Here is a 23,799-nt window from a genome sequence, read left to right on the forward strand (position 1 = left end):
TCTAAATAAAAAGGCTATTTTCTACTAAATAAAAAGTTCTTAAATTCAATCCCAGAAGACAGAACAAGAGAAGAGACTAACCCACACTGCCTTCTTGATTATCAGTTGTTTCTTCATCAGTTCTTTGAATATCTTTCTGTTTTCCTCTTGTGTACATATTAAGATTGCTCTAAAATGTTTAAATAAAAGCCATTAACATTTGGAATCTATTTATTAAAAAAATTAAGTTGGATCCTCCAATCTTGTTCAAAATGAAGAAATTTACAGCCATAAACTCTTAAATTTCTAGCAGTAACTGTTGACTGATCAAATAAATGCTGGAAAAAGTGATGTTTAAGCAAAAATGGATTAGGTACTATAAAAAAAAATTTAACTGGATATTATTAAATCATTCCCTTAATGGAAGAATATATTTACTTCTTCTGTTTCATTAAACACTCCCAAGTCTTCAAGTTCTCTCATTCGCTGTCTACGCATCTTCTTCATGTCATCCATTTTTTGAAGTACAGCTTCAGCAGTGCTTTAAAAACAAGATACAAATATAAGTGAAAATTGTAAAAGAGTAGCAGAATTTAAAAACCTTTATTTTCTTCCACTGCAATCTTTTGGCACTAAGGTTTTAAATATTTTTATAAAGAGCATTGATTTACTTGTATAAAAATATTTTTAAATTTCTTTCCAAGAATAGAGACATATATAGAATTGTCAAAAAGACCTCAAATAATCATTCTCAGGCTGGACGCGGTGGCTCACGCCTGTAATCCCAACACTTTGGGAGGCCAAGGCAGGCGGATCAGGAGGTCAGGAGATCGAGACCATACTGGCTAACACAGTGAAACCCTGTCTCTACTAAAAATACAAAAAAAAAAAAAAAAAAAAAAATAGCAGGCGTGGTGGCGGGCGCCTGTAGTCCCAGCTACTCGGTAGGCTGAGGCAGGAGAATGGCTTGAACCCGGGAGGCAGAGCTTGCAGTGAGTCGAGATCATGCCACTGCACTCCAGCCTGGGCGACAGAGCTAGACTCCATCTCAAAAACAAACAAACAAACAAAAACCCACAAATAATCATTCTTCTCTGTGCTTTACGTAGTAGAATGCATTAAATGTTTGGGCTGGTTGAAATCCATGATTCTTCCCGAACAAAAAGTCTCTAACAGATAAATCATCTTGACCTAAGGAATTTTTACTTACTTAGTTATAAGTTTGTCAAACAGCATGGACTGGTTTACACCACTATAACGACTTCTAATCCTACAACTTCGACGTACTTCAACATCACCATTATCTTCATGTAAGTGTTCTGTACTTTGAACGATGTTTCTAGTCCTCAATGACCGAGTAACTGGAATCACTTTGTCTTCACAAATGCATACATAAAAATAAATAGAAACATTTGATAAGTAATAGTATTTATAAAACAATTCTAAAATGAACAATTGAAAAGCTATACTTTCATGTAACAAAATTACAGTATCTTAAACTTAGCTTTCTTAAAAACATTAGAAGACAAAAATAAAGTTAAAACATTTACCTACCATAAGATCGAGCCCATCTACTCCCAGGAGAAGAGGAAAGATATGTTAATACAAAGACTTGTACATGAATGTTCAAAGCAGCTTTGAGATAGCCCCAAACCAGAAACAACTCAAGTACTTCAAAAGGTGAAGAGATAAATTGTGGTATATCCATACAATGGAATTCCATATAATGAAATACTACTCAGCAACAAAAAAGCGACCACACGGATTCTCAAAGTAATTAGATGAGTGCAAGAAGCCAAACAAAGAATACTGTATGATTCCATTTATGTAAAACTCTAGATAATATAAACTAAGCTATAATAACGGAGAACAGATTCTAAAATGGTCACAGCTATGTTCCAGTGAAATTACTTGCTCAGGAATCTGGCAGGGGGTAGTGTCAGAGTGAGGAAAGAAGCTAGAAGAGCCAGGAGGAATTATAAAAGGGCCTGGGGAAGTTTTTGGGGGTAGTAACTACCTTCACTATCGTATTGTGGTGATGGCTTCATGGCATATACTTATGTTAAAACTTAACAAATTATACACTTTAAATATGTAAAATTTATTGTATGTACCTCAAGAAACCGGTAAACAGAATATTAATTACACATTTTAAGATCTGAAATGCCTTTAACAGTACTTACCTTCTCTGCGCTCTTCTTTTTTTTTATCAGCCTGCTGTCTGGCCAACTGCCTATATTTTAAAAAATGAGATTAATTCAAAACAATTGACATAACTTTATTTTTATTCATTTATTTAGATGGGATTTCACTCCGTCGTCCATCAGGAGTGCAGTGGCACAATCATGACTTACTACAGCCCCAAACTGCTGGGCTCAAGCAATCCTCCCACCTCAGCCTTTCCAGTAGTAGAACTACAGGCATGCCTCACTACACCCAGCTAACTTTTAACATTTTTTGTAGAGATAGGGAGGTCTCGCTTTTTTGTCCAGGTTGGTCTTGAACTCCTCGCCTCAAGCAATTCTCCCACCCTAGCCTCCCAAAGTGCTAGGATTATAGGCATGAGCCACCATACCTGGCTATAACTGACATAACTGTATTTCTTATATTCCATAATACTACAAACAAGACAAAAAGTTAAATCAGCCTGGAGAACAAATACTAAGACACCTAAAAACTTAAAATATACTGAAAAAAATAAGCCAGGCAAGGTAGTTCACACCTGTAATCCCAGCACTTTAGGAGGCCGAGGTGGGTGAATCACCTGAGGTCAGGAGCTCCAGACCAGCCTAACCAACATGGTGAAAACCCGTCTGTACTAAAAATACAAAAATTCGTTGGGCGTGGTGGCTGGTGCCTGTAATCCCAGCTACTCAGGAGGCTGAGGCAGGAGAATCGCTTGAACCCAGGAGGTGGAGGTTGCAGTGAGCCAAGATCGAGTCATTGCACTCTGGTCTGGGCGATGGAACCAGACTCTGTTTCAAAAAAAAAAAAGCTTGACAATCTGTATGCTTATATAAGTTATGGTTAAATACAGTTAAACAAAGCCTAAGATCTCTGATTTGAAGTTCAATGATATATGTAATAACTCTTAGCTAAACAGAATACTCAAAAGCGTGTTGAAATATGAAATGAAATCCTTAAGTATTTAAGTAGAGCTGAACTAAACATTGAACTAAACCGAGCAAAATCAAGACCTGTTTTATGACACAAGGGTATAGTGGTCCCATATCCTTGAGAAATTTATTACTATAAACACAACTTATGCCCCTTAGTGATATGTTAATTGTCTTTTAAAAACACCTGCTGGCTACAATCTTTATATGCATGATTTTCACTCACATGTAGAAATAGTCCCATTTGTAAATGATCTATTCCATCTACAAACTGGCAAACACAATCTATGAATTGGAAACATCTTCCAAGCTCTATAAAAAAGTATCCCCCTCATCTTTTTTTTTGAGACAGAGTCTCGCTCTGTCATCCAGGCTGGAGTGCAGTGGCGTGATCTCGGCTCACTGCAAGCTCCACCTCCCGGGTTCACGTCATTCTCCTGCCTCAGCGTCCCTGAGTAGCTGCGACTATAGGCGCCCGCCACCATGCCCGGCTAACTTTTTTTGTATTTTTAGTAGAGACGGGGTTTCACTGTGTTAGCGAGGATGGTCTCGATCTCTTGACCTCGTGATGCACCCGCCTCGGCCTCTCAAAGTGCTGGAATAACAGGCGTGAGCCACCGCACCCGGCTGCTTAGTAGAGTTTTAGAAAAAAGATGAGGGGGCCGGGCACGATGGCTCATGCCTGTAATCCCAGCACTTTGGGAGGCCAAGATGGGTGGATCACGGGGTCAGGAGATTGAGACCATCCTGGCCAACATGGTGAAACCCCGTCTCTACTAAAAATACAAAAAAATTAGCCGGGCATGGTGCTGGGCGCCTGTAGTCCCAGCTACTGGGAAGGCTGAGGCAGGAGAATGGCGTGAACCTGCGAGGCAGAGCTTGCAGTGAGCTGAGATTGCGCCACTGCACTCCAGCCTGGGCGACAGAGTGAGACCCTGCCACACACACAAAAAACATCTAAGCAAAACAGTATGTGCCATTAATTTGTTTTTAGTGAGTCAATTTTCCATACTTAGGCTGCATCTGTTAATCGACCTATGTATCAAGCCATTTGCAAGTGAGCTGGTTTATATGTGGAATTTCAAATACAACTTAAAGTAAAATAAAACCATCTTTCCCAGATGAGTTAACTTATATATTCTCCTTAACAAAATAAGTCTTCATTAATTCCTCATCTCTCTTGGAAGGCAGGTAAGAATTAAGAAGAAAATAAAAACTTCTGGCTGGGCACAATGGCTCATGCCTGTTATCCCAGCACTTTGGGAGGCTGAGGTGGGAGGATCACTTGAGATCGGGAGTTCAAGACCAGCCTGGCCAACATGGTGAAACCCCATTGCTACTAAAAAAAAACAACAAGGCAGCCAGGTACCTGTAGTCCCACCTACTCAAGAGGATGAGGCAGGAGAATCACTTGAACCTGGGAGGCAGTGGCTGCAGTGAGCCAAGATTGCACCACTACATTCCAGCCTGGGCGACAGAGCACGGGGTCCATTTCAAAAAACAAACAAACTTTTGAGTAGGTAAAGGCTTAGTTTCTTCAAAGGCTCACAGACTTTTCTCATAAAGGAGCTCCTCCCTTTATAGAGGGAGGTCTATACATTTTATAAACCAGGCCCCTTTCAGACACTAGAAATAGAATGACTAAAGCACTATTTTTCTGAACCACCCACCCCCACTGCCTTCTTTTTGCCTGCAGGAGGAAAGCAACCTTCCAAGGGTTGGTAAACTTCTCCTTCAATTGCTACGCAGTAAATATTTTAAGCTTGTGAGCCATACAGTCTCCTCTGTCACAGTTACCTAACATTACAGGGTGAAAGGAGCCACACACAAAATGAATGGGCATGGCAGTGTTCCAAGGAAACTATTTACAAAAATATGCAGCTGGACTTTGTCAACCTCTGCAAATCTGATGAAAGCTACGGTATACACAAGTTTAAACATTACTTCAGAGGTTTTGTGTACCCTCTGTGAAGACTATACATAATCACTGTACCCTAGTTAAGAGCCCCAGGATCAAGTAAGTATGTAGATCCTGCCCTCATGACACAGTTACTCATATCTTTCTGTCTTTCTCTAAGAATCTTGATCCTCTGGTCTTTGAGCCTCAAGTAGATTGAAAACAAAGAGTAAAAAAAAGAATGAAAAGGAAGGAAATAAAGAGATTTCTATAGTCGGGCATGCTGACAACAGTGAAAAAGAAACATGGAAAGTATATGAAAAAGGACTCAAAAATACTGTAGGCTCTTTTATATAAGCCTTATGCAAATAGATACTGATGTTACCATTACGCAAAATAATCATCACTATTTGTAATAATGACCTGAATGTAGGGAGAGGATTTTTGTACGGGAAATCTGTACCGTGGACGTGGTGGCATGTCCCAGCTACTCAGGAGGCTGGGGCAGGAGAATTGCTTGGACCCGGGAGGCGGAGGTTGCAGTGAGCCGAGATCATGCCATTGCACTCCAGCCTGGGCGACAAGAGCAAAACTCTGTCTAAAAAAATAAAAAAGCTGGGCATGGTGGCACATGACTGTAATCCCAGCTACTCAGGAGGCTGAGTTAGGAAAATTGCTTAAACCTGGGAGGCAGAGGTTGCAGTGAGCCAAGACTCCACTCCAGTCTGGTCAACAGAGCGAGACTCCATCTCAAAAAAAAAAATACACACACACACACACACCATGGAATTATACACTTTAGAATTGTGAATTGTATGGTGTATAAATTGTATCTCAATAAAGCTGTCATTAAGAAATTAATATGGCCAGGCACAGTGGCTAGTGCCTGTAATGCCAGCACTTTAGGAGGCTGAGGCAGGGCGGATTGCTTGAGCCCAAAAAAGTTCAAGACAAGCCTGGGTAACATGGTGAGACTCCATCTCTACAAAAAATTTAAAAACGAGGCAGGGTGTGGTGGCTCACGCCTGTAATCCCAGCACTTTGGGAGGCCAAGGCAGGCAGATCACTTGAGGTCAGGAGTTCTACACCAGCCTGGCCAACATGGTGAACTCCTATCTCTCCTAAAAATACAAAAATTAGCTGGGTGTGGTAGGGCATGCCTGTAATCTCAGCTACTCAGAGGCTGAGGCAGGAGAATCACTTGAAGCCAGGGGGCTGAGGTCGCAGTGAGCCAAGATTGTGCCACTGCACTCTAGCCTGGACAAAGAGTGAGACTCTGTCTCAAAAAAAAAAAGAGCCAGGTGTGGTGGTGCAAACTTGTAGTCCCAGCTACTTGGGAGGCTGAGGTGGGAGGACCACTGGATCACTTGAGCCTGGGGGGTTGAGGCTACGATGAGCCATGATCATGCCACTACACTCCAGCCTGGGTGACAGAGCAAGGTAACAGTCTCATAAAGAAAAAAAAATTAATAAAAAGGATAGAAATTCTGTATTTTAGAAGTAATCTAATTAAAAATACCAAGTCATTCTTCTTTAAATCCAGATGGAAAGCATTTATTTTATTATACGCCCTTAAAACCTTTCTAACATAAAGCCAAGTACAATGTTTTATAAATTTGAATAATGTACAGATCCTTTCAAAGGTAAAAACAGGACTTCCAACATTAATTTTTTTGTATGACTATGTAAACCAAACTAAATAGAAGTTCATCTATAAGTTTTAGACAAATAAAACTATAAAACCATTAAACAATTAATGTAATAAGGGGTTTTGCTAAAACGAAATAACCATTTGGTGTATGAATGTGGTATTGACTGCTATCAGTTTCTCTCGAGTTTGGCATGTTGTGTATCATATTTACTATATACTGCTGGTACCATGATGAGGCAACTCATCCACTTCTCTTTATTGGAAGTGTGCCAAACATTTATTTAAATAGTATGTCATGCTATCACATCACATTGCCTTTCATACAGAAGCAGATGCATCATTTATGTATTCAGGTCTAATTCTGTTCTTATCTCATTAATCTAAGATAACTAAAGTAGTACTACTTGGTGCCAATTCAACTGTAAACACAAATGTATGGCCTCAGATTTTATGGCAATTCTCTATAAGGTAACAATTTAGGGGGCCTAAAATGTTTATTTTTTTCTTCAGATCGTGAAAAACAATTTTAAGTTCTCAGAGACAGTTAATGGACCACTACCTTACCCCAGAAGAATAAACCTTAAGACTTCAAATTTCAGAAATATCGGGCTAGTTTATATTGTACTTCATCGTTGTACATTTCCCCCCATTTTAACATCTCTGAAATTGGACTGTGTCTTATTGATGGCAACTGTGTTTTTTTTTTAGTGTTCCATAAACACTGTCATACGTTTTAACTGCTGATTTCATAAAATACAGTATAAAACACTCCCTAAACAATGGATGAAATAAGATGCAAATTAAAAAATATATATTAAAAGAATGATGAAATAGCTGAGAAAAAAATTAAAAACTCAAAAGGGCATAACCTTGCTTATCTAGAAAATATGGCATACAAAATAAAAGAATCAACATTCCAGGCCGGCATGGTGGCTCATGCCTGTAATCCCAGCACTTTGGGAGGCTGAGGTAGGTGGATCACCTGAGGTCAGGAGTTCGAGACCAGCCTGGCAAACATGGCGAAACCCCATCTCTACTAAAAATAAAAAAATTAGCTGGGCATGGTGGTGTGTGCCTGTAATCCCAGTTACTAGGTGGGCTGAGGCAGGAGGATCGCTTGAACCTGGGAGGCGGAGGTTGCAGTAAGCTGAGATCCTGCCACTGCATTCCAGCATGGGCAACAGAGCGAGACTCTGTCTCAAAAAAAAAAAAAAAAAAATCAAAATTCCATTTCAGAGCAGGAGGATTGGCCGGGCGCGGTGGCTCAAGCCTGTAATCCCAGCACTTTGGGAGGCCGAGACGGGCGGATCACGAGGTCAGGAGGTCGAGACCATCCTGGCTAACACGGTGAAACCCCGTCTCTACTAAAAAATACAAAAAACTAGCTGGGCGAGGTGGCGGGTGCCTGTAGTCCCAGCTACACAGGAGGCTGAGGCTGGAGAATGGCGTAAACCCGGGAGGGGGAGCTTGCAGTGAGCTGAGATCCGGCCACTGCACTCCAGCCTGGGCGACAGAGCGAGACTCCATCTCAAAAAAAAAAAAAAAAAAAAAAAAAAAAAAAAAAAAGAGCAGGAGGATTTCAGTCTTCTAAGTCATTACAAATTGTTTATTTATAAGAAGTAATCTAAGAACGATTCTTTCTTTGTTTCTGGAAACAGGGTCTCACTCTCAGTGGTGTGATTACAGCTCACTGCAGCCTTGAACTGCCCAGCTCAAGTGATCCTCCTGCCTCAGCCTCCACAGTAGCTGGGACTACAGGTGTGTGCCACCATGCCCAGATAATTGTTTTATTTTTTGTAGAGATAGGGTCTCGTTATGCTGCTCAGGCTGGTATCAAACTCCCCGACTGAAGTGATCCTTCTGCCTTGGCCTCCCAAAGTGCTAGGATTACAAGCGTGAGCCATGGTGCCCAGCCAAAACAATTATTTCATCAAACAAATTTTACTCTAATTAGGGCTTTTTGCCCTGAACCAAAGATATTCCAGTTCCATGAATTTACCAAACTACCTGATCCACTAAAACTGATTTCTTGAGTTTAAAATGGGTTTCATGCCATCTCATTAGACTAAAAACAAAACCAAAAAACCGTATGTACAGACTGCTTTAGAAACAACACCAACATATAGAAATTCATAAATGACCCAGAATTGATAAAAAAAAAAAAAACACTTTATAGCAAGCAATCAGAAACAGAACTACGATTATGAATGAAGGCTTTGTATAGACTATTAAGTGGAGCCATAAATCACGAGCTAAGTTATAGTCACAAAAGGTCTCTTTAGATACTCAAATACCTGAGAACTGATCCTACATCAGCCAACCTTGTTAGCTGTACTCATACGTATCACAGGTATCATCTTCGAATAATAAAAGCATGAATATGCACATATTAAATTTTTTTTTTTTTTTTGAGATGGAGTCTCGCTTTGTTCCCCAGGCTAAAGTACAGTGGCACGATCTCAGCTCACTGCAACCTCTGCCTCCTGGGTTCAAGCAATTCTTCTGCCTCAGCCTCCCGAGTAGCTGGGACCTCAGGTGCGTGCCACCATGCCCAGGTAATTTTTTTTTTTTTTTTAAGTAGAGATGGTGTTTCACCATATTGGCCCGGCTGGTCTCAAACTCCTGACCTCGTGATTCGTCTGCCTCAGTCTCCCAAAGTGCTGGGATTACAGGTGTGAATCACTGTGCCTGGCCACGGTTTTTTTTTTTTTTTGAGACTGAGTTTCGCTCTTGTTTCTCAGGCTGAAATGCAGTGGCATGATCTCGGCTCACTGCAACCTCCGCCTCCCGAGTTCAAGTGATTCTCCCGCCTCAGCCTCTCGAGTAGCTGGGATTACAGGCATGCGCCACCAGCTAATTTTGTATTTTTAGGAGTGATGGGGTTTCTCCATGTTGGTCAGGCTGGTCTTGAACTCCTGACCTCAGGTGATTTACCTGCCTCGGCCTCCCAAAGTGCTGGGATTACAGGCGTGAGCCACCGCACCCAGTCACATATTAATTTTTTATTTAGTAATACTCACTTGTGACCATTTATTTTCAAATAAACTACATGTTATGGCCCTGGAACCTTGATGACCAGTCAAAAATACAGTTCAAAAATTAAATGCAAATCCTAAATTACTGCTTTAAAACTATTTTGAATTAGTGTTCAACCATTTTGTATTACCTTGTAAAATGCCTGCCATTAGCAAGTTGCTCCGTTATTTCCACATTCTTCTCAAAACTAGAATCTGAAGAATTCTGTGCATCTTTTCTCAAAGCTCTTAAAGCACGTGTCCGGTGGTAGGTTCCAACTTCCTTAACTGATGACCCATCCTTTAAGAAAAATTAAGAAAGCCATCTAAGTTTTTCTTTACAAAACTCCCAATTTAAATTCCTCCAAAGGGTATTCTCTGATTACAAGTTAGTAACAACTGCTTTTTGTGCAGAATCATTTTGCATCTCCCCAAGAAACTACAAGTTAGTATCTAGAATAACTATTTCATGATAAACAAGTATCAGCAATGTCTATGAAGCAGCTAATAAAATTTACTGGTTTATAGTTCATAACAAGTAGTTCATAACCACTTTATAAAAAGTAGTCTTGACAGTAAAGTTTTCCACCACTGACAAAAAGTTGTAATAGTTTATTATAGTAGGTACTCATTTATTTTAAGGCTATAGAAGTTAGAAAGACCTAAGAAAGATACAGACTCACCAAAATACTGCCACCTAACCACCAGCAGCAACCTCAAAATAACTGGTCCATCAGAATTATAATTTTGGCTTGAACAATGAAAAAGAGTTATTACTATATATTTTGCCCAGTTTAACCCAGATAATGCAACAGCTGAATTAAAAAACTGTTTAGGGGCTGGGCACGGTGGCTCATGCCTGTAATCCCAGCATTTTGGGAGACCTAGGCAGGTGGACTGCTTTGAGCTCACAAGTAACAGAGTAACAGAACAACATGGGCAACGTAGCAAAACCCCATCTCTACTAAAATTGCAAAAAAATTAGCCAGGCATGGTGGTGCACACCTGTGGTCCCAGTTACTTGGTAGACTGAAGTGGGAGGATGATTTGAGCCTGGGAGGTGGAGGCTGCAGTGACCCGTGATCGAGCCATTGCACTCCAGCCTGGGCAACAACCCTGCCTCAAAACAAAACAAAACAAAACAAAACAAAACAAAACTGTTTAAGTATGTTAATCTGTTGTAAAAACCATACAGCTCTATGTAACTTCATTTTAGTACAATAAATAGACTAGAAGCTAATGGGCTGCTTTATGAGCTAGAGGCTCTGTCATAAAGTATTGCAAAGCTCATACACCACTCTGAAATCATACAGAGTATTTTCACATTGTAAGTCAAAGGTATCTAAAATACAAACAACAAACAAAAAAAGATAGGGCCAGGCGTGGTTGCTCATGCCTGTAATCCCAGCACTTTGGGAGGTCGAGGTGGGCGGATCACTTGAGGTCAGGATAAGAGACTAGCCTGGCCATGGCCAACATTGTGAAACCAAGTCTCTACTAAAATACAAAAATGAGCTGGGCATGGTGGCGTGTGCACGTAGTCCCAGCTACTTGGGAGGCTAAGGCAGGAGAATCGCTTGAACCCAGGAGACGGAGGTTGCAGTAAGTAGAGATCGTGCCACTGCACTCCAGCCTGGGCGACAGAGCAAGACTCTGTCACAAACAAACAAACAAATCAAAGACAGAAGTCAAAGTCAAAGGTCCTAACAACTCTATAATTCTATGCCCTACTACTCTGAAAACTGATCAGTTTAGAAAAACAGGCAGTGCTTTAGGAAAAAAACACCAAACATTTGAGTCCCTGGATCACATCCCAGACTGGCTTTACTCTATTGTTGAATGTTGTTTTATCTGGGCATTTATTTTTGATTTGAGCAAAATATTTGGTTGGTTCACAATAAAAAGGATATTTATACCACAGTAATCTGTGTAAAAATTAGATAGGTACTTCAAAAATAGTAAATGATGTGTATGATTTGTCACCATCTTTATCAGTGTACCTATATTTGAGGATGTTTGAAAAAATAATACTTACACCTTGGGTGGTGTATTGTTTTTAAGACAAATATTTACATCTTAGATCAGTGTAGTGTAATGTATGACTTTTTTTTTCCATTTTCCAAGGAAAACTTCCAAGGAATATTTCCAATTTCCAAGGAATATTTAAAGGGAATCTACTTCCAAATTATCAACTTTCATGTCCTTTTTTTAAAAACTGATCATCCTGGCTAACCCGGTGAAACCCCGTCTCTACTAAAAATATACAAAAAAAAAAACTAGCCGGGCGAGGTGGCGGGCGCCTGTAGTCCCAGCTACTTGGGAGGCTGAGGCAGGAGAATGGCGTAAACCCGGGAGGCGGAGCTTGCAGTGAGCTGAGATCCGGCCATTGCACTCCAGCCTGGGCGACAGAGCGAGACTCCGTCTCAAAAAAAAAAAAAACAACTGATCAGCCTGAAAAGGCACAAGGCATCCCATTCATTTGCCTTTCTCCATTTTAAAAAAGAAAGTTCTAAAACCACAATGAGATACCAGCTCACACCAGTTAGAATGGTGATCATTAAGTCAGGAAACAACAGATACTGGAGAGGATGTGGAGAAATAGGCACACTTTTACACTGTTGGTGGGAATATAAATTAGTTCAACCATTGTGGAAGACAGTGTGGCGATTTCTCAAGGATCTAAAACCAAAAATACCATTTGACCCAGCAATCCCATTACTGGGTATATACCCAAAGGATTATAAATCATTCTACTATAAAAACACATGCACTCGCATGTTTACTGCAGCACTATTCACAATAACAAAGACTTGGAACCAACCCAAGTGCACATCAATGATAGACTGGATAAAGACAATGTGGTACATATATACCATGGAAATGCTATGCCGCCATAAAAAGGATGAGTTCATGTCCTTTACAGGATATGGATGAAGCTGGAAGTCATTATTCTCATCAAACTAACACAGGAACAGAAAACCAAACACTGCATGTTCTCACTTGTAAGTGGGAGTTGAACAATGAGAACACATGGACACAGGGAGGGCAACACCACACACTGGGGCCTTTTGGGGACTGGGGGGCATGAGGAGGGACAGCATTAGGAGAAATACCTAATGTAAATGATGGGTTGATGGGTGCAGCAAACCACCATGGCACATATATACCTATATAACAAAACTGCACGTTCTGCACATGTATCCCAGAACTTAAATTTAACTTATAATTTTAAAAATAAATAAAATTAAATCTAAATAAATAAATAAAATAAAAAAAGAAAGTTCTATCTCTCACCCATTCTGAATGTCACTATTGTAGACACTTCAAGGTATTAACAACTTTCACAAAGCCAAAGAAAAACACTGGTGTAGGTGTTAAGAAATTGAATGAGTAGGCTGGGCATGGTGGCTCATTCCTGTAATCCCAGCACTTTGGGAGGTTGAGGCGGGCGGATCACGAGGTCAAAAGATAGAGACCATTTTGGCTAACATGGTGAAACCCCATCTGTACAAAAAATACAAAAATTAGCTGGGTGTGGCAGCGCGCGCCTGTAGTCCCAGCTACTTGGGAGGCTGAGGCAGGAGAATTGCTCGAACCTGGGAGGCAGAGGTTGCAGTGAGCTGAGATCACGCCACTGCACTGCAGCCTCGTGATGGAGCGAGACTCCATCTCAAAAAAAAAGAAAAAAAAAAAAAAGAAAAAAAGAAAAAAAAAATTGAATGACTAAAGAAACGCAACAAATACCTTCCCTTATTAGGTGGTTTTCAATTCTCTGCTTTCAATGAAATTGAAAGGAGACCTAATAAAGCTAAAAGAACATTAAAAATCATTTTTGGCAAGTGATTTTTGATGCATAAGAAAAACAAAACTGAGTGGCACTGCTAAGCATAACTCCTTTCATTACTGTCTACTTACTTGTATGAACAATACTTACATTTATAAAAACAATGGAACTGATACACAAAAACACAGTATTGATTTTTTGCTTGTTTGTTTTGCTTTAGGAGCTTTTAATGCTTAGACTGAAAAAGATCACGGGGTAGGTTTTTCAGTCATTGATCCATCTCTGACAAGGCAAGAATTTTCCCTTCACCCTGGTCACAGGTAGAAGTCCAGACTCTCTCCTAGCAATGTCTTCAGAATGGAGGGGCTACCTTTGCAGTGCAGTGCCTCCCCAACCCAGAGGCAAGAAAGCAAGAAGAGTATGTAATGAGCACCCATGTGCCAGGCCCATGCCAGGCATTTTCAAGAGAGCACCGTCTTTAGCAATAACTACGATACATCCACAGATACATGAACTAATTGGGTGGGTAAGGGAACTTCAACCATGTGAGAGCTAATAAAATCTTACTTTTCTTGCTCACAAAATTGGAATGATACAGAGATTAGTGAAATAATATTAAAAATCTTACTTTCTATGTTTTATCATTTCAAATCTAAGTAGATAATATGTTCTTGTTGTTTTGATTGACAGAACATTAATTCTAACAACTCCACCCACAAACGTTTTATTTCTTGGCACTCAGAAGCCCTCTAAGGCTCAGAAATTTTTCTTAAACTGATTTCATGTCCTATTCAAGTGTCGTCTACAACCTGCATAACCAGTACTTTGTACAATTTGTTTATACTTTAATTGCATATAAAAGTTTTTAAAGAAATACGTAGTATTTTTATTTAGGTACCTCCAAACTTGAATTCACCTGTGTAAAACATTTTTAAAGGATATAATTCTCTTTTGAGTGCCATTACAGCTACACAGAGGTTTTCACTGGTTCTATTTTTTTACTGTTATTGATAAGCATGCTAATATTGACTGTCTTACATATAGTTAGCATTTCAAATAAACGGCTTGTATGGAAAAAAATTTCACATCAACATAAAATGCAGCGGGTTAAGTGGACTGAAAATGCAAATTAAAAGAGAGAAAAAAAGAATCAAGGTAAACTGTCTGCTAAGAGTTTGCTCATGTTCTTATTTTTAAATGTTCCACAACATATCAACTAACTGGTTTTTAGAATGCAGTGGATACACGTAAAGTCTGACATAATAGTTTTATTCTTTTTAATGTCAACATCAAAAGATGACAGAAATTACATCCTTTAAAAGAAATAAAAGAGGGGGAAGTTGAGATGATAACTTAAAACTGTATGAAAGAATAAAGAACTAAAAACCAATTTAGGAACTCTTAGGAGAAAACAGCATTGGATTTGGCAATGATTTCTTAGATGACACCAAAAGCACAGACAACAAAATACAAGTATGTTAAGTTAGATCTCATCAAAATGAGCACCCTTTATGCACAAAGAACACTATCAATGGAGTGAAAAGGCAACCTACAGAATAGGAAAAAAATTTGCAAATCATATACTGATAAGGTATATAGGGTTTTATGTATATACATACACACACACATATATATATATCTCCAGAATATTTAAAGAACTCCTTTGCAAAACAAGCAAACAATTAAAAAATAAGCAAAAGATGTGACTAGAGATTTCTCCAAAGATAAACAAATAGCCAATAAACACATGAAAAGATGCTCAACATCACTAGTCGTTAGAGAAACGCAAATCAAAACCACAATGAGATAACACTTCATACACATTAGGATGGCTATTCACACACACACCAAAAAAGGAGAAAGTAACAATTGCTGGTGAGGATGCAGAGAAACTGCAATCCTTGTGTGTTGCTGGTGATAATGTAAAATAGTAAGGCAATTCCTCAAAAAGTTAAACACAGAATTTCTATATGATTCAGCAATTCCACTTTTGGGTATACAGCCAAAGAAGCAAATGCAGGGATTTGCACAAATATTTGTACACTCATGTTCACAGCAGCATTATTCACAATTCCCAAAAGGGGAAGCAACCCAAGTGTCCATTGACAGATGAACAGACCAACGAAACGTGGTCCATACAATGGAATATCATTCCTTTTTTTAAAAAAAGGAAATTTTAACACACGCTACAATATGGATGAACTCTGAAGATACACCAAGTGAAATAAGCAAGTCATAAAAGACAAGGCTGGGTGCGGTGGCTCACACCTGTAATCCCAACTTTGGGAGGCCAAGGCGGGCAGATCACGAGGTCAGGAGATCGAGACCATCCTTGCTGACACAGTGAAACCCCGTCTCTACTAAAAACACAAAAAATTAACCAGGCGTGGTGGCGGGCGCCTGTGGTACCAGCTACATGGGAGGCTGAGGCAGGAGAATGGCGTGAACCCAAGAGGCGGAGGTTGCAGTGAGCAGAGATTGCACCACTGCACTCCAGCCTGGGTGACAGAGCGAGACTCCGTCTCAAAAAAAGAAAAAAAAAAAAAGACAAATATGATTAGTCTAGGAATATGAGATTCACAGAATAGTCACATTCAGAGACAGAAAGGAGAATACTCGTTGTCAGGGACTAGAAGGAGACAGGAACTGGGAGTACAGAGTTTCAGTACTCTGAATAGGTACAGAGTTTCAGTACTCTGAATAGGTACAGAGTTTCAGTTCTGGAAGATGAAAAAGTTCTGGAGCTGGATGGTGCTGACGGTCGCAGAACAATGTGAATGTACTTAATGAAGTATATGCTTAAAAATGGTTAAAACGGTCAATTTTATGTTATGTATATTTTGGTACATTAAAAAAGAAAATAAATGCTACCACATTCCTGAGGATAAAAAAAGATTTTGTTTCCTTACAAAGAAAAGGGGTGGGTGGGGATAATACTAGGAAAAAACATTTCCTAAGAAACTTGGAAGACAATCTTGTAAGTGATATGAGAGAATCTTTGATTTGCATAGTGAATGCCTTGTCATTCTCTCCAAATAAGCACTAGACAGCAAGAAAGACTCAACAATGTGGGGAAAAAAAAATGTTTTGGGGGAGTCCCCTATATAGAGTATGCACTAAAAAAATTTTAAATGTATCTTTCAAAAACAGTTCTAACATAAGCAATATAAAAATAAAAGCAATACATGCCCATTAAAACTGGAAAAATGAAAATGTCACCCTTAATTTCAGCCATCCACAACCTCTTTTAATCTCTTGGTGCAAAAACCATATTTTTTCCTATGCAAACATATTTACATGATTTAAAAACTGAGATAATACTATATATGTTTTATAAGTTTTTTCTGGTAATATCAACATTTTTTCATGTCATTAAATATTACTCTAAAAATTTAATGAATAGTATTTCAGCCATTACATGAATCTATTTAACAAATTGCTGAATGTATTATATTTAGGTTGCCTGCAATTTTTTCTGATGTTATAAACATCTCTAGATGAATTATCTTGCATATATCTTATTTCCTAAGGAAGACTAGCATAGGTACTAAATCGAAGTCATCTAATCTCCAAGAGGTAAGCTCAACACTGTTAACAGTAATTAACACTGGATGACAGAGATGGGGACTTTCACTATTTTTCACGTTTTCAAACGCACTACCAGAAAAAAATTCCTAAAAAGTAAAAAACAGAAGACAAACTTAATCTGAAATTTTAACCTAGAGATGTAGTATTCTCATCTATTCTTTGGCTAAAATCTACTTAAATATTGAGAGCACTGATAGTTCTTTAAAAGTGAAGTTTTAAGAGAGGAAATGTTAGTATTTTGTTAAATTTTAAGTCTCTCATGACCTTGCAGAATCAGTAAGTTAGCACAGAGAAAAAGCAGCAATAGAATGACAAAAAAAAAGTTTTCATAAAGTAGACACAGTTGCAAAATAAAAATATTCCACGTTATTTTTCACAGAAGACCAAGCTTATTCAAGCTTTAAATTCATTTTTTTAAAAGTATGTTTGGGGGTGGAGGGGGTCAGTTGTCTGAGTCAATTCAAATATCAACAAATGAGGTTTTTTTTTTTTTTTTTTTTTTTTTTTTTTGAGACGGAGTCTGGCTCTGTCACCCAGGCTGGAGTGCAGTGGCCAGATCTCTGCTCACCGCAAGCTCCGCCTCCCGGGTTTACGCCATTCTTCTGCCTCAGCCTCCCAAGTAGCTGGGACTACAGGCGCCGCCACCTCGCCCGGCTAGTTTTTTGTACTTTTTAGTAGAGACGGGGTTTCACCGTGTTAGCCAGGATGGTCTCGATCTCCTGACCTCGTGATCCGCCCATCTCGGCCTCCCAAAGTGCTGGGATTACAGGCTTGAGCCACCGCGCCCGGCCAACAAATAAGGTTTAAATAGGATGTACTCAACACAAATTTAGGGCTCCTTGAAAACTTAAACAGCAGTATATTCTAATACCCAATGATACACATGTTATAATACTATAGTTGTGATATCCTTCCTTAGCTTTGTCTTTAAACATGAGTTTAAATCACCTCACCATCTACTCTGTAAACTCCAATTTAGTTTCTGCCTCTACAGCTCTTTCAGTACATTCACAACTATCTCCCAATAGCTAAATCCAATGGGCTTTTCTCGACCTCACTGACTTCTACAGAACTGATCACTTCTTTATTTATTTTCAGAGATACAGTCTTGCTCCGTCACCCAGGTTGGAGTACAGTGGCACAATCATGGCTTACTGCAGCCTCAACTTCCTGAGCTCAAGAGATCCTCCTGCCTCCGCCTCCCCAGTAGCAGCTGAGGCTACAGGCGTGTGCCACCACGCCTGGCTAATGATTATGTATTTTATTATTTTGAGACGAGTCTTGCTCTGTCGCCCAGGCTGGGGTGCAGTGAGTGCAGCGGCACGATCTCAGCTCACTGCAATCTTTGCCTCCTGGGTTCAAGTGATTCTCTCCCTCAGCCTCCTGAGTAGCTGGGACTACAGGCAGGCGCCACCACACCCAGCTAGTTTTTGTAGAGACAGGGTTTTGCCACATTACCCAGGGTGATCTTGAACTCCTGGGTTCAAGTTACCCACCTGCCTTGGCCTCCTAAACTGCTGGGATTACAGGTGTGAGCCACCGTGCTCAGCCAATTTTTATTTTTTTTATTTTAGAGATGGGGGAGGGGGTCTCACTATGTTGCTCAGGCTGGTCTCGAACTTCTGGCTTCAGGTGATCCTCCCACCTTGGCCTCCCAAAGTGCTGGGATTAGAAATGTGAGCCACTGTGCCTGGCCTCTACTTTCTTAAAATGCTTCGATCCCTTGGTTTACATAATACTCTTGGTTCCGTGATTCAACTTCTCACCTTTAAAATATAGGCACTGCTTCAGACCTCCTTAATTCTTTTTGTGCTTTGCTGTTTCCTTTTTCTTTTTTGTTGAGACAGAGTCTCGTCCTGTCACCCAGGCTGAAGTGCAGTGGAACAATCTCGGCTCACTGCAAGCCCCGCCTCCCGGGTTCATGCCATTCTCCTGCCTCAGCCTCCCAAACAGCTGGGATTACAGGTGCCCACCACCACAATAGCTGGGATTACACTGCGCCTGGCCTGTGCTTTGCTGTTTTCTGTTCATCCTCAAAGATAACCAGTCCCAACCTCTTAGCAATTCTGGCATAAAACTCCCAATGGTCGGCTGGGCGCGGTGGCTCATGCCTGTAATCCCAGCACTTTGGGAGGCCGAGGCAGGCAGATCATGAGGTCAGGAGATCGAGACCATCCTGGCTAACACGGTGAAAACTCAGTCTCTACTAAAAATACAAAAAATTAGCCGGGCGTGGTGGCAAGCGTCTGTAGTCCCAGCTACTCGGGAGGCTGAGGCGGGAGAATGGCATGAACCTGGCAGACGGAGCTTGCAGTGAGCCGAGATTGTATTACTGTAGTCCAGCCTAGGCAACAGAGCTAGACTCTATCACCAAAAAAAAAAAAAAAAACTCCCAATGGTCTACTGCTCACTTCTTTAGCTGGAAACAACACTGTCTTCCCTCCCTGTGTTCAACTCTCAGAGGTCCTGCGCTGTATTTCTTGACATTTTTTTCCATTCCTACTAATATCACCTTAATTTAAACTCTAGTTTCTCTGTTTTGGTGTATGTGGTAACAATGCATTAATTAAGAACCCAAACTCTAGAGATAGAGTGCCTAGGATTTGATTCTTGGCACATCACTTAGAGATGTGTAATCTTGTGCAAGTTACATAAGGTGTCTTAGTATCCATATACTAAGGATATCAATATACTAAGTATCCTTAGTATCTAGTCTCCATATACTAAGGATCTAGTAATCTAGAATACTAAGTATATGGATACTAGATACTAAGAATCTTGTAATGAGGATAACAATAGTTTATAAACAGGAGAAATATATGTGTCTATCAAGTACTATGCCTGGCACATAGCAACTGCTATGTAAGTGGTAGCTATTGTCATTATAATCTTTTTTTTTTTTTTTAAGACAGTCTCGCTCTCTTGCCCAGGCTGGAGTGCAATGGTGCAACCTCGGCTCACTGTAACCTCCGCCTCCAGGGTTCAAGCAATTCTCCTGCCTCATCCTCCCACGTAGCTTGGATTACAGGTATGCAACGCCATGCCCGGCTAATTTTTGTATTTTTAGTAGAGACAGGATTTCACCATGTTGGCCAGGCTGGTCTCGAACTCCTGATCTCAGGTGATCTGCCCACCTTGGCCTCCCAAACAAAGTGCTAGGATTACAGGCATGACCCACCCGCCCAGCCTACCATTACAATCTTTTAACTGTCTTCCTTAACTCTAGATTTGTTAACTATAATTCATCCTAAACACTGTCTCATCAGATCCCTCTTCTGGCTCTTCACTGTCTCCCAAACAAAGCTGTAACTTCTAAATCTAAAATCAAGGGCCCTGTCTTGCTTATGACTGAATACAGAACTGACATGTCACCCAACTCCAGGGAGCACCACTCACTGCCACACCCAAAAGCTCCCTATCTGTGCTTTGTGATACTTCATTAAGCTGTATACTTTTCATTTTTCTGTATTGTGTTATGCTTTAAGTTTTAAAAATCTCCTGTATGTTACACATATTCATGTTGAGTTTTGAGTATCTTTCCAGACTTTCAAATAAACATACAATGTTTAAAATAGTACCTTCTACATACTGAAGAATGTTTTATTTTACCTAACACATGGAAAAATAAAAATGTAGGTAAACAATCCAAAAGTAGGCCAGGCGCAGGGGCTCATGCCTGTAATCCCAGCACTCTGGGAGGCCGAGGCAGGTGGACCACCTGAGGTCAGGAGTTTGATACCAGCCTGGCCAACATGGCGAAACCCTGTCTCTACTAAAAATACAAAAATTAGCTGGGTGTGGCAGCAGGTGCCTGTAATTGGGAGGTGCTTACAGCTACTCTGGAGGCTGAGGCAGGAGAATTGCCTGAATCCACGAGGCAGAGGTTGCAGTGAGCCGAGATTGCGCCATTGCATTCCAGCCTGGGTGACAAAAGCAAAACACAGTCTCAAAAGAAAAAAAAAAAAAAAAACAAAAGTAATGTACGATCATCATCGATTAACAAAAAATACCCTACTATATATCCTTAAGTGACTCTTCAACATGAGAAACAACCCTAAATTTACAGAAACCAAAAAACCTTAGACCTTAGAAAACAAAGAAAGTACAGAAATAGACAATGGCTAATCTGATTCTGGAAGAAAAAGAAACTACAGAAAAGATATCCAAAGTCATAAAGTTGGTAGGATGAAAATAAAAGTTTTAAAAAAACAACAAAAAACAAACTTAGAACACCACCACCACAATATTCAGGGAACCTATACAAGTCAGGAAAAAACAAAAACACAAATCCATAAGCCCAGCTGAATGAGATTATACTCAAAATGTAAAAACAAAATGTAGTTAATAAATAGGTGACTATAGGTAACTTCAGAACTTGAAAATAATGTCAGCCTGATCAGAGGTAATGAAAGGAGAAGTTCTGAAAAGAAAGGTCAGCCTGAGATTAGGAAAAATTCAAGTTAATGAATTAATATGAATAAATGTAACCACCCATAAAAGTAACCTAGTCTAAGAAATGCTCTGTCAATAAATATATAGCTGAGGAAACTAAGAAATATCCAAATATAATCAGGGTGATCAGGGAATGAAGTCTCTGAAATGCATGGTTGATGTAAAACAGCAAGGTGAAACCCAACCAAATGTATTGAATGTAAAGTCCCCAAATCAGAAAATATTCCAATTACAGAGACATGTTTCATTTTTGGTACTGATGGGCTTGTCAGTATGAATATATTAACCCTAAAGACCACTGATTTATTTTAATCCAATCCCATGCTAAGTAACACTGAAATTATAATTTGGTGTACACAGACACCTTGATGTATAAAAGGAAGGAGTACTTTGTCTCAAAAAGGTATAATGCCTGCTGGGAACTGTGGTGGGGGTTGGGGGGAATCCTTTCTACCCTACAACATCCAGCTGAGTGCATTCTAATTGGTCAACCACCATATACCACAAATATGGGATTTATGGCAAATAGTCTCTGTATATTGCTGTTAGATCTCCTCTGCTAGACTTCCGTCTCTTTAGAGTAACAACAATCAACAACAAATATTTAATATACACTTACTTCCTGCTAGGTTCTGTTCTAGGTGCTGGGATAACACTGCCAAACAAAAAGTCAAAATCCAGGTCCCCGTGCAGTTACATTCTGATTCGGGAAGAGAGAAAAATACTTAAAAATACAAAAGTATAGATTATGTTGGAAGGTGGTAAGTGTTAGGAGAATATAAAGCAGAATAAAGAGGCATGTCAGGTGAGTGGTTTGTAATTTTAAATATGGTGCTTACGGTAAGCATCATTGCAAAGGTGAAATTTTAGCAAAGACTTGAGGTAGACAGACTCCTAAATTTGAATCATAGTCACACAGCTTACTATAAGGTGAATTTGGGCAAGTTATTTAAGTCTCTGTGCATTGGTTTTCTCATATAAAAAAATAATCTTATCTACCATGTAAGGTTATAAGGACTGAGTTATTTATTTGTACAATTTCTGGACCACATTAAAGTACAACTCCTGAGGTTTTGTTTTTTGGTTTAAAATAACGTGTATATATATAAAAAAAAAAGTTAAAAGAATTAGTCATGCAGATATCCAAGGGAAGAGTACTTCTAGGAGAGGTATACCAAATGGAAAGGCCCTGGTATTAAAGGAGTAGCTATGCCTGTGTGGCTGGAAAAGAGTGGGTTTCTGTAAAGGGGTAGAAAAAGATGTCATTATAAAGGAGGCAGGGATGCTTAGGGCTGCTCCCAAACTTACAGACTTTCACTTAAATAGGGAGTCTCAAGAGGGTTTTGAGTGATCAACTGTTTTGACTTTTAATTTAAAAGATTCACTGCATTTGCTGGGCACGGTGGCTCACGCCTGTAATCCTAGCGCTTTGGGAGGCCAAGGTGGGCGGATCATTAGGTCAGGAGATTGAGACCACCATGGCCAACATGGTGAAACCCCGTCTCTACTAAAAATACAAAAAATTAGCCGGGTGTGTTGGCAGGCCCCTGTAGTTCCAGCTACTTGGGAGGCCGAAGCAGGAGAATGGCGTGAACCCGGGAGGTGGAGCTTACAGTGAGCCGAGATTGTGCCACTGCACTCCAGCCTGGGAGACAGTGAGACTCTGTCTCAAAAAAAAAATAAAAAATAAAAAAGATTCACTGCATTACGAACTGACTATTGGTGGGGCATGGTGGTTCATGTCTTTAATCCCAGCAATTTGGGAAGCTGAAACTGAAGGACTGCTTGAGTCCAGGAGTTTGAGCAACATAGTGAGACTCCATCGCTACAAAAAAACTTAAAAATGAGCTGGGTGTGGTGTCGTGCACCTGTAGTTCCAGCTACTTAGGAGGCTGAGGTGGGAGGATCACTTGATCCTGGGAGGTTGAGGCTGCAGTGAGCCGTGATGGTGCCACTGCACTCTAACCTGGGTGACACAGCAAGACTCTGTCTCAAAAATAAATAAATAAATACATAAAGAGAACTTATTGTTGAGGGAAGGCGGGGGCATAATATATACATCAAACAGTAGAAAACAGGAAGAAGGCCAATCAAGAATTACAATAATCCAGGAAAGATAGCCAGGTGTGGTGGCTCACACCTGCAATCCCAGCACTTCAGGAGGTTGAGGTGGGCTGATCACCTAAGACCGGGAGTTTGAGACCAGACTGGCCAACACGGTGAAACACCATCTCTACTAAAAAGACAAAAATTAGCTGGGCGTGGTGGTGTGTACCTGTAATCCCAGCTACCTGGGAGGCTGAGGCAGGAGAATCACT

The 23,799-nt window shown here is 40.0% G+C and overlaps 1 protein-coding gene across 1 annotated transcript in view; it reads right to left on the minus strand.

Moving 5' to 3' along the window:
* Positions 1-23,799, minus strand: part of ATAD2 (ATPase family AAA domain containing 2) — an 82,310-nt gene that overhangs the window by 55,590 nt on the left and 2,921 nt on the right. The window contains exons 2-6 of the mRNA XM_038000172.2: positions 9,810-9,958; positions 2,163-2,212; positions 1,190-1,355; positions 418-520; positions 82-169 (exon numbers count right to left, since the gene is read on the minus strand). Coding sequence (XP_037856100.2) covers positions 82-169; positions 418-520; positions 1,190-1,355; positions 2,163-2,212; positions 9,810-9,958 — 556 coding nt within the window. The remainder of the gene's footprint in view (positions 1-81; positions 170-417; positions 521-1,189; positions 1,356-2,162; positions 2,213-9,809; positions 9,959-23,799) is intronic.

This window comes from Chlorocebus sabaeus, chromosome 8, assembly GCF_047675955.1.
Source record: "Chlorocebus sabaeus isolate Y175 chromosome 8, mChlSab1.0.hap1, whole genome shotgun sequence".
Lineage (NCBI taxonomy): Eukaryota > Metazoa > Chordata > Mammalia > Primates > Cercopithecidae > Chlorocebus > Chlorocebus sabaeus.